The sequence below is a fragment of the Aptenodytes forsteri genome, unplaced genomic scaffold, assembly GCF_000699145.1.
Source record: "Aptenodytes forsteri isolate BGI_AS27 unplaced genomic scaffold, ASM69914v1 Scaffold66, whole genome shotgun sequence".
Lineage (NCBI taxonomy): Eukaryota > Metazoa > Chordata > Aves > Sphenisciformes > Spheniscidae > Aptenodytes > Aptenodytes forsteri.
Window position 1 is genome coordinate 2,663,713 of NW_008795131.1, and position 16,242 is coordinate 2,679,954.

Genomic DNA, 16,242 nt, shown 5'->3' on the forward strand with positions numbered 1-16,242 from the left:
ATTTCCTGATGAAAGGCAAGAGATGGGACTTGTCAGCTCAGTGTATTGTTCCCTGCTCCGATAACTGCCCTGCGAGCCACACCCTTCTCCCATGGCCTCAGAAACTGCTTTTCTGTCCTTGTAAAAAGTGCGAGTTGGTGTCTGTTCCCTGGTGACTGCTGCGCTGTTCCCGCTTGAGGGGTCCTGCGAGGGAAGGGCTGTGTGTTTAGTACATGTGATTTAAGGCATCATCCACCGGTTTTGGTTTTGTTGGTTTTGTTTGTTTGGGTTTTTTTAATGCTAATGTGACAGAGCAGGCCACACAGGTCTGGTTCTGCCTCCTCATGAGAGGTGGCTGGAACTTTTTGTTTCCTTGTGGCCTTGGTAGCGTGTCATTTACCTGCTTTTTGGTACATGGAGTATTACACTTATCTCAAAGGTATCTCAGATCTGGGCAAGTTCTGTGAACTACACCAAAGCGTTTGTTAGCCTGGTTTTACCCAAGATTGTGACCACAGTTATGATTGATGACATCAGTTTGTAGGTTGTTACCTATTACCTTACTTGGGTGCCAGCTGATCTGCATGACATTTCTAAGGTCTAAAGCCTTTTCACTGGAAGGTGGCATGGATTTGGCGGAAGATGTCAGCCAGAGCTCTAAGCTACTTGAGCACAGGCACCACCAGTGCCCGGTGTGCCTGGGGAGGTTAAACTCTGCCTCGAACCATGTGACAAAGTATAAGAAATTCTTTAAGAGATTAGATGCATTTCTCTAAGCTTGTTCTATCTGCATGCAGTGACCTTGTGGTACCTCTATTTTCCTTCCATATTGTCAGGGAAGAAACTGGGAGTTCTCTTGCAGAAGCTGCTGCTAACTAAACCACATAAATACTTCGTTCAAGGCTCACACTTACGTGTCGAAACCGTGTGAGTTTTAATGGACTGTGTGTCTTTCCTGAGACGGAATGTTTCTTAGGCTCTTTCCATCTGTTGAAAAGGCTTGAAAAAAGCAGGTTTGTGCGCTTAGCGTTTCTTTTCTGTCTCTGAAAGAAACTGGACCTGCATAAAGAGAAAATACACGTTTAGATTTACAAGATCGTACAAATCTAGCCATGTTCACAAAATCTCCCTGGTCTATTTAGGAACTTCTCTCAGTGCCTCGTTTGCTGCAGCTGTTTTCTTGAGAGCTGTAATATTTAGGATATTTTTCATAAAACCAGATTTAATTTCTCCGATTTCTTGAGTCTTACGTCTCACCTCAGTCCAGCTGACCTCTCGTGACATACAGTCATGCGCATCCACGTGTGTTGCGTAAGAAGACTCTAGGTGGGGAGCAGCAAGGAAGAGAGAAACTTTTAAGGTGGCTGAAGCCAGTATTTAGTTAAGCTCAAAGTAATGGATGTCAAAAAAAATTTCAAAGCAGTATTTCTACTAGACCTGTGCTAATGCGATTGGTGATTTTAATTCTGTTGCCTCCCTTAACTTCTATATAAACCTGTTTTAAACACTGCTGCTACTTACGCGCAACCACCATGTGGCAAATCACACTGCAGCATTTGTGCATGAACTAAAATTGGTACAGTTACGCACAAGGAGCCTGGTGTTTCTAAGTGAAGTGTGGAAATCTGCTGTGCTATCCTTTGGCAACAGATTTCCGCTGTGACTGAGAGAGGATCATTCCAATTAAGTGAATAAGGAAAGTGTTTTAAGTGTTGTTTGGCAGACCCGATCCTGAGAGTCCTAGCTTAAAACTGTCACTGATGTCTCTCCTCTCAGTCCTCCTTGTAGCCCTGTCTGCCCTTGGTGCTTAACGATTTTTGGACAAGTTCAGGCCCGCTGACTGGAGTTTTGTTCAGCTTGAACAGGACCCCACGTGTACTAAAGCAAGTTCAGGTTTCCTTTATGTCATTGAAGAATAAGCTCCCCTTTCACAGCACACGTTAGGTTTGTATCTATTTTTTATGTAAGAATACTTCACTGTGAAAATACTGCTTTTGTGGAGAAGCCCGACTAAACTTTTATAGAGGAAAATAATGTGAAAACCCAAGTTAATGTCTGGTAGGGAGGGAACAGAAGCTTTCTTCTTGGGAGAAGAGTATTTAATTGGATTTTTGTTCATCAGTTGCCAAATTTATGTTTTTAACTGTTTTATCAGTTGCGTTAGGTTTCTTCACCAAAAATTCGGCCTAGGAAGGAGAAATTGCTAATTTACAATGTCCAGTAACTACATAAATACAGTTGCTGACCAGATGACTCAGAATCAGGTAGTAATACAGGCTGAAGTTGCCCAAAGTGGGGTGGGGAGGAAGTTTCCCAGTGTTTTCTTTGCAAGTGGCAGGAATGCATGACAGCCAGCAGCAAGCAGTCTTCCATGGAAATATATGTATTCTAACTCCGTATTGTTCTGAGCCATCTGGAGAGCAGTAGCTCTGAACTATTGCCCAGCTCTCTCAATCCATGGAAATATGTATTCTTGAACTCCGTATTGTTCTGAGCCATCTGGAGAGCAGTAGCTCTGAACTATTGCCCAGCTCTCACCATACTTATTGAGGATATTATAAAGAACAGCTACAGCTGCCCTTGCCAGCCAAGTACAGAGTCAGTATTTTATTACACCTTCAGTGTGTGGGATAAGGCTGCTTTCCGTTTGGCTCCTTTGGCGGTGTTCTGCTTACATGCTCCTGTAAATGATCTATTACATATTGGAGACTGCTGGGCAAAAGTTCAAATTAAATCATGCCATCTGACCACAATTACACTATTCTCAGGCAACTGAAGTGTATTTTTGTGAGCCTTTAAATAAACATTACGTTGTACATGTAACCAAATATGTACAATAATAGTTTAAATGCAAATATACCATATAAGATGGTATTTATTTCTCATCACATATAACCAGTGAAACAAAAGCTCATAGCTCACTGAAGCTCAAGCAATGTTTATTCTGTCTTTTTTTTTTTATTAACCAGTGGCTTATTTTAGTTAGTTTACTTACTGCTCTTACTTTTAAAATAGGAATCTTGGCCTAGAGAGCATCCTCGTTTTACTTATTTTTCTGTCTTATGGTGTAACATTCCATATTTTAAAAATTTTGCTTTTAAGGCTAACAGACAAGGTTTCTGCAACCTGATTCACACAGATAAGCACAGAGGCCTGTGCCTTTGTTTTATACCACTAGACTCTTAGAAGTCACTGTTTAGAATCTCTCAGGCTTGTATGAACCACGGGGTTAAGGTTTAGACTTCTTCCATGATCTTTATCGTGGAACATATTTACACCTCCAAAAATCGCCTTTAAACTTCCTATTTCCTAATGGGCAGAAGCAGCCTCTCTAATCTCTTGTCTCAAGCTGTCTTCACCTTTGCCGGTGTGCTCCCTATGGCTGGCAATAACATTTGTCTGAAACGCCACCCTCTTTGCAGCTGTCCGTGCCTCTGGGAAAGGGTTAAGCAGGTTCTGCTGATTCACTGAGGTAGGTGACTCATTACCCCACCCGGATAGAGGGGAAGTGGCTGTCTAGAGGGAGAGGATTCATACCATGTGAAATCAGAAGGGGACCATTGTGAACTTCGAGTTTGACTGAAAGAGCCGGAAAGGCTCTATAGTTAAAATTCAGGATTATCAGCTCTACATCCAGGCGAGTGAAAAGCTGTCTGAGCGTCCAGGCTGTGCTTCTGGAGCGTGGGCAGAGGTGGGGTAGGAAGCCCTGAGGCAGGAGGCTTGAGGAGGAAGCCTACACTGGAATTTGCTGCCTTGGTAAAGCTGTGTCTGGGCTGCCCTTGAAAGCAGTGGAGGAAAGGCAGCAGCTCAGTTCCTTTTGGAAGTTTTTTTGTACCATATCAGATCCATGAATCACATTCCTGATGACTCTTGTACAGTTTTTAAAGTGGTGTCCAGCAAAACGCAGACTTCTTTAAAGTACATTTTGACATCTGAGAATATTTCCTTTTGGATGTTTGGTCCCTCATTTCATAATATTTATCTATACTAAATTTATTAACAAATGCAGAAGGAAATGAATTATTCATTCAATATCCTTTTGTACCTTAATGTTTCCCAGTGGAGTATCAGCTGGTAATTTGAATATACCTTCTTTCTGACAAAATCCTGGTTGTTGTGGAAACCACAGATTTTTGCCCTTAATCTTGAGCTGTTTCAGTTTGGTACATCTGTGCAGGTAATCCTCTTGAAAACCCCTTATATATTTACACTAAGATTCTACCCTTTCTGTACTGGTAGTCAGTCTAACCTTATAAGCACCAATATATACTTAAGTCCAAACAAATTTTATCTGTAAGTACACCAGTGCCCTGTCACTTGCCAAACAGTTGTTGTGTTTAAAGTATTTGTAACAGATTGATTTTTGTTCCTGTTTTTTTTGTGGCCAGATAAAAATTATCCTATTCATTAAATATATCTGCTATAGTTGGAGTCCTTGAATCAACTTCCAAGTGAGCTGCACCTGTCCATTACAAAAAACAATAGTGAGATTTGACGCATTGTTCCTTGGTTTATGGACATCCTGTGGGTAGTTTGCCTAAAGCTAGCTAGGTCAAGGCCACTGATTCTGTTGTGCCTGCCTCAGTGAGCCATTGGCTTGTGCTGACCTTTGATCTACGTCATTAATTTTAATTTCTAATGAAATAAAGGCCCTCTTCCAGGCTCCAACTATTTATGTAATTAATTTTATCAATAAAATAGAAAATGACTACTCCACCTTCTAATGTAATTGTAGATGATGAATATTTGATAATAGCTATTCACTTCCTGTCACTTTGACCCTCTCCACATCCTGGGCGAAAAAATGGAGGAATCCAGCCACAGATCAAAAAATGAAGCCTAATTTGGGAAAGGGTGTGAGAATTTCAGAGCTGCGGTCAGCAGTGAGAAGCACTAACAGGAAGAAGGCTAGAGAGGCTAAAACAATTCCTGTCAATCTCTTTTCCAGAGCAATGAAAGGGATTATAACGGCTAATACAACAGTTACACTTTTGTTTTTGCCTCCTTTTTTTTTTTGTAGTTTTGAGGAATCTGTGTTGTCAAAATTTGGCTGATGGTTGTGATCCTCTATTGCTGCTTTGAAAAAATCTGTTCTCCCATGGAAGTAGGAGTATTTTCCCTGAATCCTAACTGTGAACAAGTTCTTACAGAAGTATCCTTGTTAAGCATAATGAGCCTGTTGGCCTAGCTCTGTCTTTGCGCTGCAGAATCTTTCCTCTGTGTTTTCATATGTTACAACTAGAGATTAAATAAGGAAATTTTTATTTTTGCTTTGGGGTTATACATGTTAGCTGTGTGCTGCGTTTCCTGATGTGGCCCAAATTCTGCCATCAAACATAAACAAACAAACAAACCCCCCAAATACCCTGCCCCATTAACTAAAGGTGACATAAGCCATAAATAATAAATGTACTTATAAAGAGTGGACAAATGGGTCTACGTCATTCATAGGTGCAATAAGCACCTGCTGTATTTGCTTCATGCACAGAATTATAAATGCAGAGATAATGTAAGGTTATGTCTGCAATAAAGTTACTTATTGATGTAGCAGTACAATAACCCATTGCTCCCTTCCTTGTTTCTGAGAGGACTTCTCTGTCCTTAGCTTTTTAAAAATTCTCTTTTACCTGTCCCGTGGAACAATGAGGAAGAGTATGCATTCCTGGGACTTGGTCATTTTTCCAGACATGGAGTTACCTATCCTCATTTCTGATACTGGAAGAAGTTCTCAGCCTGATATCTGTTGAAAACACTAGGGAAAATTATTTCTATGTTGCTAAACATCCTGTGCCTTTTGGAGGAGGGAGAACCTCACCATACTGTCTCCTTTCCTGACCCTTTGTTCCGTACAAACTTGAACTGCCTGTGCTGTTTATCTTAACTTCTTGTACAATCTTTCCTCCAGTTTCTTCTGTGAAAATACCCAAGTTAAAGACAATGGTTGAAACTGACAAAAACACAACCCTAGAAAAGCCCTTTTGATCAGAACAGTCCCCCAGCTCTGAGCTGCCAGGAAGTGATTTAGTGAAGAAAATATTAAATATCACAAATAATATTTTATAACAAAGGTTCTATGTAGTTTTGAACTTCCAAACAAATTTTACTGAGCAGCATAGGGCTTGAAGTATGGCTGGATAGTTGAACTATGATTATTGTGTCTTCCCCTTTTGAGAGGGAGTTCCTAAAACAGGAATTAGAGCAGCTGAGTGAAAACAGAAAGCAAACCAGGCTGAGTTGTTGGATTATGTACTGTGGTCTGCAAGAAGAATATTGTCAAAATGTTCCGTCATAAATGTCAAGTGTCTTTTTATATGAAAAGTTACTTGGTATATTTACCCTATCTGCTTTCTCCTCTTTGCCTTCCCTCTCATGTTCTCCCCACCCGCCCCACGAATGATTCTCATTCCCCTGTATATTTAATGATTTAGCTGTTGAATTGAAGCACCAGTGTAGCTCTTAATTTACACAGGTAATTCTTCTGCATGAACTAGGACTAGACTCGACTCTAATGTGTGCTGACAGTTGCCCTACTACTAACAGGCAGTTGAAACGTTTTTTTTTTTTTTGAAAGCATGAGAGATTAACATTGCTTGTCTATAAGCTACTGTGAAATTTATCAGAATCCACTGTGGCTTGCACTGACACAACCATGCCAGCGATCAGCTGTTACTATGGGCGTATTTGAACAGTTGTGAACTTAGCCCCAGTACTTACTTGCTTCAGATTCAATCGTACAGTTACTTGAACCTCGTCAAGAAGTCTCTTTGCCATTCCAGGTGTCGTGCGCCACAGCTGGTTTGAGAACAGGTGCTCGGGGGCGGATTTTGGTGCTTCTGTACCTGGCCTGAACAAAAGCGAAGAGGTAAATGAAACCAGGAAAAGAAATAAAGATAAGAGTAATACAGAGTGTCTGCTGTGCTCTAACTGAAGCCTAGCAGAATTACAAGGTCACTTCTGCATCTAGCACTGTGTTAATTCATTAAAGATTTAAAATCTAAATCAGAATCACTAACAGGGCAAGATTTCTATGTGGGCATCGTTAGCCATATTGCAAATGTCTTTAACGTATTTAGCAACATGCTATGTGTGCGCTCATCTTTTAGTTAAAAACTCAGAAGCCTGGCACAAAGCAGCACTAAAACCTAAAGGGAAACAATGAGATTTGTCCACTTGTCAAGGGAAAAGTCCTTGAGACTGATTTTTAAGTTTTTATTCTTGGCATACCTTTTTAATATTTAATTATTTCCATAGAACAGGGTGACATCGGGGGGGGGGAGGAATGGCAAGAATTCCAAAAGCTCTCCCTACCATTCAGTGAAAAGCTCACAGAGGCAGAAGAAAGCTCAGTGGTACAACATAATCCTGTACTCTTTTACAAGCATCCAGTCTGTGCCCCCCCAGGCTCTTGCAATCTCTTCCTCCTGTCAGGCTGGCGGAGCCGAGTGTGTGTTTGCAGGCTGCAGCTTCACAGGGGCACCACCTTGTGGTCCTGGTCAAATTTGTGCAAAAAAGAGCCCATTTCTTAAATCGACTTGGGAAATTACACAATCTATTTATTATATTATATTACAGGCTCTTACATCTGATATCTACCAGCAACTCTCCTCCCAAATCTGTTTAAATAAGTAATAAATTAATTAAAAAAACCCTACCTGCTTCTAACTTAAAGGAAGAGGAGCAAGAGTTGTAGTTTTGCCTAAACCTATGGTTCGCCTGTAACAAATAGCCAAGACCTCTGATGTGCTATGGAGATTTTTTGTTTTCCAATTGGTAGGTAACACCACTTGAAAACATGGCACAGTGAAATGGCCAGAAAAGCATATAATTAATTGTAATCTCTAACATAACTTGAGGATGACAGGAAAATGAAGAACCCTTCACACCTTTTTTAAAAGATGGTTCAAAACTTCCGCTATTTTGTCAAGGTTAAGGTCCTTAAAATAGAATTTAGGTCTTACTTTGCTTTAAAGGAATACACGGCAGACTATTGTCTCAAATGATACCCAAATGGAGTTTGGATTAATAAATCTGATACTGCATTTTATAACTTGAGGATGACAGGAAAATGAAGAACCCTTCACACCTTTTTTAAAAGATGGTTCAAAACTTCCGCTATTTTGTCAAGGTTAAGGTCCTTAAAATAGAATTTAGGTCTTACTTTGCTTTAAAGGAATACACGGCAGACTATTGTCTCAAATGATACCCAAATGGAGTTTGGATTAATAAATCTGATACTGCATTTTTATATATTGAAGCATTCTAGGGCAAAGTGTTATCATGAAAAATTGAAATTGGAGGATCAGGAATGCCTTACTACTGTAGTCAAGCACCCATTTAATTTTTATCACACATTAGTTCATGACAGTTTAGATGCTGAGAGTTTAGCCTGGAGAAAAATCCTTCTGTATGGATATTTTTCATAAAGAATGTCGAAGTGCCAAAAATGATGTTCAAAGACTTAGCTACAGCACATAGCAAATGTATTGAAAAATAGCTATTTATTAGATATATTAAATATGAATAATACCTGCCCATATGAATATATTCAGTTTTGAATCAGTTCTTACTATTCTAACACACACACACACACTGCTTACAAGACTGAAAAATAGCTACAGTCCAGTAATTTATATAGTTCAGGAAGTTGATGGAAGGTTTTCTAGCGCTGGGTTCTTTCAGGAAGGCTCTATTTCAGACGATTTAAAAAAAAAATCAAAGGATGGTGTAACTGGAGATAACTTGTTCCAGAGCTGTGAAGCTGTCCAGGAAATCTTCCTCTTCGATTCCGAATTTAGTGTACTGGTGAATATAGGCTCTGTGTGTTGAAGTCACAGTAGGAAAATGGAAAAGACATTAGAAATCAGTGAAGAATCTGACACATGAAATCAGATCGTACAGTCATTGTAAAAACTTCAAATTGAGACTGGTTTCCACCCAATCACCATGGTGGTTAGTTTTGACTGTGCTCTCTTGAACTCATTTTGTAATTCATACTTATTGATAAGTCATTACTTGTTTCTAATAGCTTTTATAACTTTTTGTACTGCTTAAGGAAACAAAATTGCAGCTAACGTAATTGGGCTAACCGGGATATGGAAGGAAAAGTGATTATTAAATGAGAAAATTTATACATTTGAGATGCAAAGCCTAAACCTGGGTGTGCATGATAGCTTGCTTCTCAACACTGGTGTTTTTGTAACAGGTGGTAAAACTAGGAGCCCAGCTAGTGACAGCAGTTTTCCTCTTTTGGCTTTTAATTGCAGAATTCCTGTGCTAGAAACTCACGTTTAGCAGACATCTGCTGTGACATGCAGTAACCTTGGCTTCACAGTGTTCAAAGTAGAGGCAATTATTTTCTAGATTTCTTGGTTCTAATGAAAAATCAAACTAATAGCATGGGAGCCTTAGTAAACACACAAATCCCCTAAATGCTTCTGAACTGAGCCAGGAACTTTTTTCCTGGACTGTGCAGCACGTATGTACACACTTTAGAAACTATATGATCAGTAAAAGAGTTTCTATGTGTTATTTTTAGAATGGTCACATTGGAACGCACTAAATTTGGGGAGTTTTAGAAAATAGTCAAATTGACAGCACTAGAATATGTGTTCTCACTTATCCACAGAACATATGCACTGTTCTGTGTTCCTCGCCCTGCCATCATGTTTCAAGCATAAAAATGTTTCCACTAAAGCGTGGGAAGAGTCTTCAAGTTTATTCATCATTACTTTACCTTGCTGAAAGAGCGAGCTGTATTTACAATGATTTTGCTAACACTGAAGATATCGGCAGTTATAAATGAAGTATCAGCATAATTATTTTCACTTACTTGGAAGCAAACATATTCCAAGCTTTTCCTACAACATTGTCAAGAGGTTTCAGCAGGAACTGGCTATTGCTGACCAAAGCAGCTGACTTTTCGTACTTGTTAAATGCTCTTGGTGTTTTCCACGCATTAAAAGCATCCTGAGGGTTTAGCCATGACGTATATAATGAGGGATCTCGGAAACTTCCTGTAGCAGAAATAAGACAGCCCTTTTGATAAATGTAAAGCTACAAGCGCCTACATCTTGATCTCAGTAGTCCTGTGTGACCTAATCAATGCTTGGCAGATCAATTCAGGCCTTGAAAAAAATCTGCAGAGTGGTCAGCCTGTTGAAAATATAACTGTTTTAAACAGATTCATCAGATTATTTAGAAGCATGCTCTTGTATTGGTACTTCATCTGCAAGCTATGCTCATCGCTCCAGAAGCAGCTAAATATATTTTCAGACAATATAGCCAAGAATCCTATCATATATACGGACTTCAGTCTCTTCCTCCTTCCCTGAAATGCTTCGGGAAACACAGACGTCTCGGTTGTAAACACAACAGCCCTAAGCAATTAGACAACGTGGCCGTGACATTAAGATGTTTCTAGAGGGAATATTGACCTTAGTAGTCAAATACGTGGCCTTGGGTTTTTTTCACTTTCATCAGACATGGTCGCAAAGAAAACAGTGAGATGTGAAACAAGAATCACTGAGGTACTGTGTTTTTCCTTCTTACCTAAGTCTATGTTGTGCATATCTTTTCCTCGCAGGATAACCAGGTTGGCAATGGAAGTATTGAAATGCAGCGGCTTGTTTGTGGAATGACTGGAGGGGATGGAAGAGCCTAGCTGCGGTGGTCGTACTTGCCAATCAATACCTATGAGATTTTGGCAAAAAAGATATAAAAGGAAGTTAATGTTTCATGAAATATGGATTCAGACTAGCAGATGGTAACTAACACTGTGCCAAGCTGAGATCATATTAGAGTTTGTAGCTTCCGCACATTAGTTAAGCAGCAATTACACAATTCTTAGAGAAAACCAGTGCTAATCCAGCAGTATTTGCGTGGTAGTCACTAGTCTTACCAGAGAAAATGGATACTTGTTTCTATACTTAGCAATCTGCCAGCCCATTCTTTGCATAACTGGAAGCTATACTGAATTCCCCATGTAAATGATATGGGAGAGCTAAGCATGATTTTTATTAGTAGAAGGTGTAGAAAGAAAAAGCATAGCAGACCTAACTATCCAAGGAATGTTCCAAATGAATCATGTAAATTAAGTGCATGGCCAAAAACTGTTTGTTTTGTGTATTTTCAATAGTTATAATTAACCGAGATGTCTGGGAGCAAAAACAGGAGCAAGCCAGGAGCTGCTGTGGCAGCTGAGTGAATAGTTAAAGGAGCAGCTGGCTATGTAGAGGCAAATTCCTGCTGTCTGAGGGCAGCAGCTCATTTCTGAACTGACTAAAGCTAGTCAATGAGCTCCACAAAACAGTAAGCTTTATTTCATCTGTAAAAAGAAATGCTTAAAGAGTGATGGATACTGAAGATAAGTGAATGCTTTTTACCTTCCTCCATTTTAGCATTAGCAATGAGCATCTGCCTTAAATGTTTGATGAGTCCAGGCCAACTGAATGTGCTATAAGGGAGGGAATTTTCAGGCATCTGAGGTATGTTGCGAAGACCCAACATCTTGAATTCGGGATGTGGAACTAACGTCTCCATTAAGTCTCCTGAAAGAAGAAATTAACAGCTGCTCATGTTTGACAAAAATATTGCATAGGCTAGCTAAAATAGGAGAAGAGAGTGAGGAATTTTACAAAGATCTAGCAATTTAAGGTAAGAAACAAAGCAGGATATATAAAGTTTTAATTTGACAAATATATGGACACACATCAGACAAAGTAATGCAAACTGGCTACGTACTACTGAGTTCTATACAAGCATGTTAGTAGCTCTTATTTTACAATTTAGACTTGTCTTGCTTTATAGTCTGGCTCAAAATCTCAAAAGACCATATGCACTGCTAAAGAGACTGACAGACAGATGTGAAAGTTTAATTTTACAAGCAAAACTCTTGGCAATATGGGTAACTTTCTCTAGTCCCTTAAAGATAGAAATGTCAGCCTGTTGCTACCAAGTTGTATGCTAGCCTGTCTTCTGCCTGAGTAAAACACAAAACTTTAATTTTGTTTCAGTTTATACAAACTTCTAACCTAATGTGAAATGTAAAACTCAGTCCAAAATTACTGTCCTGCACAAGTTTCCTCTGAAATGTAAATAGGTACAAGGGTGTCTGTAATCACTTGAAAAATGAGAAACAGGGTTCTTTTGGTAAAGAATGAAACAAGAAGCTGGGGTTCTATTTTTGACTCTGCTACAAAATTGGGACTGAACTTCTAATTTAGTCTTTTGCTTCACTTTTCCTATCTTAAAACTTGGGATGTATGCGAATACTTGAGTAAGGAGACCGAAGAACTTAAATTCACAACATGAAACCATTACAGAAATAAGTGTGAGAATGCATTAGGCAGCTATATCATGGTTAGATACCTAATGGGTTTCTGCTATAGTGTAAGCCACCTTCTGCTGTGTAAGTGGGCTGGAAAACACTCCCCAGCTGATGTGCAATGACTTGATTTACATCCCTGAAGGAGATCTGTTTAATTTTCATCAGCTGAGCACAGATCTTGTGGATGACATCATTTTCATGAACAAGAAGGGCATCTGATGACTGGTACAGATGTGACAGAGTCAAAAGAGAGTTGTAGTTTTGAACAATGACCTGGAAACAAACAAACAATACACACCAATGAGAGTCAAACAACTTAATCGCTTTCCAGTTTATAATCCTCTGGCTACTGTCATTTCCTCAGTTATGATTTCAGAAGTGATTCATTTTCTTTGCCAAAGTGCAGAATGAGGTCAGCAGCTAGCAGAGCTTTTTCATGGAAAGAAAGCAAGACCTGTGAAAATCATGTTATCCTTCTCAGTTCATACAAACGTGCTAGAATAAAATCTGTCTGGGAACTGATTATAATGCTGAGATACTATCGTAACAGGAGATTTCTAGTTAGCTAATAGAGCTTCTCATGAAACTGTATTATACTTTAGCACTTACATTATCAAGAACTTTATTTTATTGTGAAACGACATGTACCAAATATTAGCCAAACAATTCATTAGCTGTGTTACTTTCAGTCACGTTGAACTTTTTAAAAGTAAAATGTATCTCTTTTCTAGTTTATTTCAGCTGCAAGTATTTTATGTTTAAAAGTAAACAGCGATTATAAACTTGTAGAATATGACATTCACCTCACCAGTGCCATAAGGCCAGATAACATGGTTTAGTATAAATGAGGTTGGAAAAGCATCTCTTAAACACTGGGTCACAAATGCTCCCAAGCCAGATCCTGTACCACCAGCCATGCTCATTATTGTGAAAAATCCACCGAGTCGATCGCATTTCTCTGCTTCTTTTTGTACCAGATTCATTATTGCTTCTTTGATTTCTAGTAATAGAGCTTCTCATGAAACTGTATTATACTTTAGCACTTACATTATCAAGAACTTTATTTTATTGTGAAACGACATGTACCAAATATTAGCCAAACAATTCATTAGCTGTGTTACTTTCAGTCACGTTGAACTTTTTAAAAGTAAAATGTATCTCTTTTCTAGTTTATTTCAGCTGCAAGTATTTTATGTTTAAAAGTAAACAGCGATTATAAACTTGTAGAATATGACATTCACCTCACCAGTGCCATAAGGCCAGATAACATGGTTTAGTATAAATGAGGTTGGAAAAGCATCTCTTAAACACTGGGTCACAAATGCTCCCAAGCCAGATCCTGTACCACCAGCCATGCTCATTATTGTGAAAAATCCACCGAGTCGATCGCATTTCTCTGCTTCTTTTTGTACCAGATTCATTATTGCTTCTTTGTGTCTAGGCCCGTGAACAGAGTAACTGTTGAATAAAAGACAAAACAGCGAGACGTGGCAGGTTGTATCAAAATAAAAGCAGTAAGGTGAAGCTATTCATCAAGGATACTTTTCTTATTATTATTTATATAACCTGGCATTATGTCACCCATTCCATCTGCAGTAAACTATCCTCAGCTGTGACATTTTGCAAAACAGCTGTTTATAAAGTGTGCTTATTGTTTCCTATTCTTAAATCAAATATATTCACTCTATTCTAAAACGTTACATTTTCACTGTAAATAACCAATTTCACTTTGAAAAAAGCAGTTTAGAAATTTAGCTGCTATATATATATTGCTGTTCTAACTTAAAAATAAATCAAGTTAATGTTACATGCTCTGCACTTCACGCAGCTGCAACAGTACCACTCTTAGAGAGTCTAGACAGCTCATTAGCCTCTATAGTTCCCTTAGCGAAGCTTGAAACAGTTGTTCATACCCATTTGCCCAGTTGTTCCCAGACCCTTGCTTCTGACAGAAGTGCGACCGATCATCGTATTTCCAGCAGCCAGACCTGGCAGCTATTGATAAGGTTTGGCTGATTACTTTAGGTTCCATGTCAACAAGCACAGCCCGGGCAACAGGTACTGGATAGGAAGAAAACCAAAACTAAGAATAATGTGCCAATATTAGGACTCGTTTATGTAAGATGAACAGACTTGCACCATGGCCCGAATTGTATTCCTCCCACCCACATAAACTGCACTATTAATGGGACAGTACAGACAGGTACAGGAAGGAGGACTTGGCAGTGCCCTGGATTTCTGGAGAACCATCTCTTGTTCCAAAGACAAAGCTGAACTCCAGAGACCATAGGTCTTTCGGGAAAGAAACCACTTAGTGTGTTTGGTAACACCAAATTCAGACACGCTGGGCCCTACTCCATGGTATAATCTATCTACAGTAGAAAATGCGGATGTTTGGAAGGAAAGATTATGTATGCATATATGCTCAGTTTCCAGCTGTGTTACTGGCAGAGTTGCTCTGTGGTCTCAGACACGTTACTGCACTGGTTTTGCTTCCATTGTTGTTCGCAATGTCCTGGAGGCAGAGGGTTGTGACAATTCTTCAAGACTGAAGGTAAAACTCATTCTTCAACTGAAGGTAAAAGACTTTTATTATTTCTGTACTCTTATCTGTATCAGGCTGGAAACCAGACCCTCTGTGGGAAACAAACACTTACATGCTGTACCTTCAGATTCCTCCTCACTGAAAAAGCGTTCTTTGCAAGCATCATGGTAGGATTCATTCTCCTTCTTGGAACACAACCCATGTGTGCCATGGACGTCACTGCAGAGAGCATTGAACACCTCATGACCAATCTGATTACCACACTGGCCAAGCTGGACTGTGACTATTGACATTCTTATTCACTTTGTATTTAAGCCTAAAAAAGAAAAGTATGCCTTTATTAACTGTGGAAAAGAGAAGGGGGGAAAAAGTTCCGACAAGTAGGTATCTGATCAGTTTTGCAATTTTTTGAGAACCTCTGGTGAGAAGGAAAAGGCTATGCTACAACCGCTGGCTATTTCTGGGGAAAAGCAGACTGTCAGCACTTTCTCCTGGACGTTAGAAGAATGCAGATGGCAGTTTACAGGAAATCAGTCTGTTTACTGTTGCTATACATCTGAACGGGCTGAAACCAACCATACAGCAAGCAAAGTCTTTGTTTTCTTACTTTTGCTTAGTAAGGCAGGATAGAAACAAATAATTAGAACTCCAACAAAGTTATAGGATTAGGCTGTAAAAGCATAATAGGCATAATAAGAAAGGACTATATGCCTTTAGAAATGTGAAGCCTGTTCAAAAATCTAGCTGATTTCCAGTCCTGTACTGTGATGGGCCTGATGCCAAAATCTGCTGAGGTGACAAAAGGATTCCCTAGCGTATTCCCCTTGCTTCCACCACAGAAAGCAAAGGTTTTGATTCAGTACCGGTACGTTTTGACATTTTTTCCCCACTCAGCGTTTTGCAGTAGCTCTGGCTTCTCACTTTTCTATTCTCCTTTCACAGAAACAAGGTCAATTTTTTTTTAAAGTCACTTCATTATTCTGGGCTGCTATTTTTCATTATCATCCCAGCTGTGCCGGAGCGCTTCTGTAACAGCATTCTTTGGATAACTGCCAGTGCCTGTAAGTCGATCCTGCTGCATTTTGCAGGCAGGTATGTGCTATTTTTGATTCCCGGTGCTTGATTTCAGCACTGCTGCCAGTCTGCACCTCACAGCCCAAGGCCAGCCTGCCTGTTACAGCAAGGCCGAGTTACCCCTCGCAGCAGAAAATAAATAAATCTGTAAATGATCGTAAAAAAAGGCTCATGTCCAACCCACGCGTGTGAGACCGACCCTCCCGTGCCTACTCCCGTGCGCTCTGCGCATGTCACTCGGAGCCGGCAGCTGTCGCTTGCGCCCTCCTCTGCAGTCACCCGCCCGCGTGGGGAGACCCACCCGGGCTCCGCCGTGCCG

The 16,242-nt window shown here is 39.7% G+C and overlaps 1 protein-coding gene across 5 annotated transcripts; it reads right to left on the reverse strand.

Moving 5' to 3' along the window:
• Positions 1-894: 894 nt before the first annotated feature.
• Positions 895-16,007, reverse strand: TUBD1 (tubulin delta 1). Of its 5 annotated transcripts, XR_657521.2 has the most exons (11): positions 15,821-16,007; positions 14,962-15,165; positions 14,218-14,365; positions 13,546-13,762; positions 12,346-12,577; positions 11,361-11,525; positions 10,528-10,668; positions 9,809-9,992; positions 8,577-8,794; positions 6,694-6,823; positions 895-1,038 (listed from the first exon to the last, which is right to left on the reverse strand). XR_657521.2 is itself a non-coding variant. In XM_019471813.1 (9 exons), exons 2-9 carry the CDS (start codon positions 15,140-15,142, stop codon positions 8,692-8,694), a joined length of 1,362 nt encoding a protein of 453 aa, XP_019327358.1. In that variant the 5' UTR covers positions 15,143-15,165; positions 15,821-16,007; the 3' UTR covers positions 8,445-8,691. The 5 variants fall into 5 exon arrangements, 3 of the variants coding, with proteins under 3 accessions (XP_019327358.1, XP_009276488.1, XP_009276489.1); XR_002086168.1 differs by lacking the exon at positions 895-1,038 and having other exon boundaries at positions 6,614-6,823; XM_019471813.1 differs by lacking the exons at positions 895-1,038; positions 6,694-6,823 and having other exon boundaries at positions 8,445-8,794; positions 14,971-15,165.
• Positions 16,008-16,242: the final 235 nt, after the last annotated feature.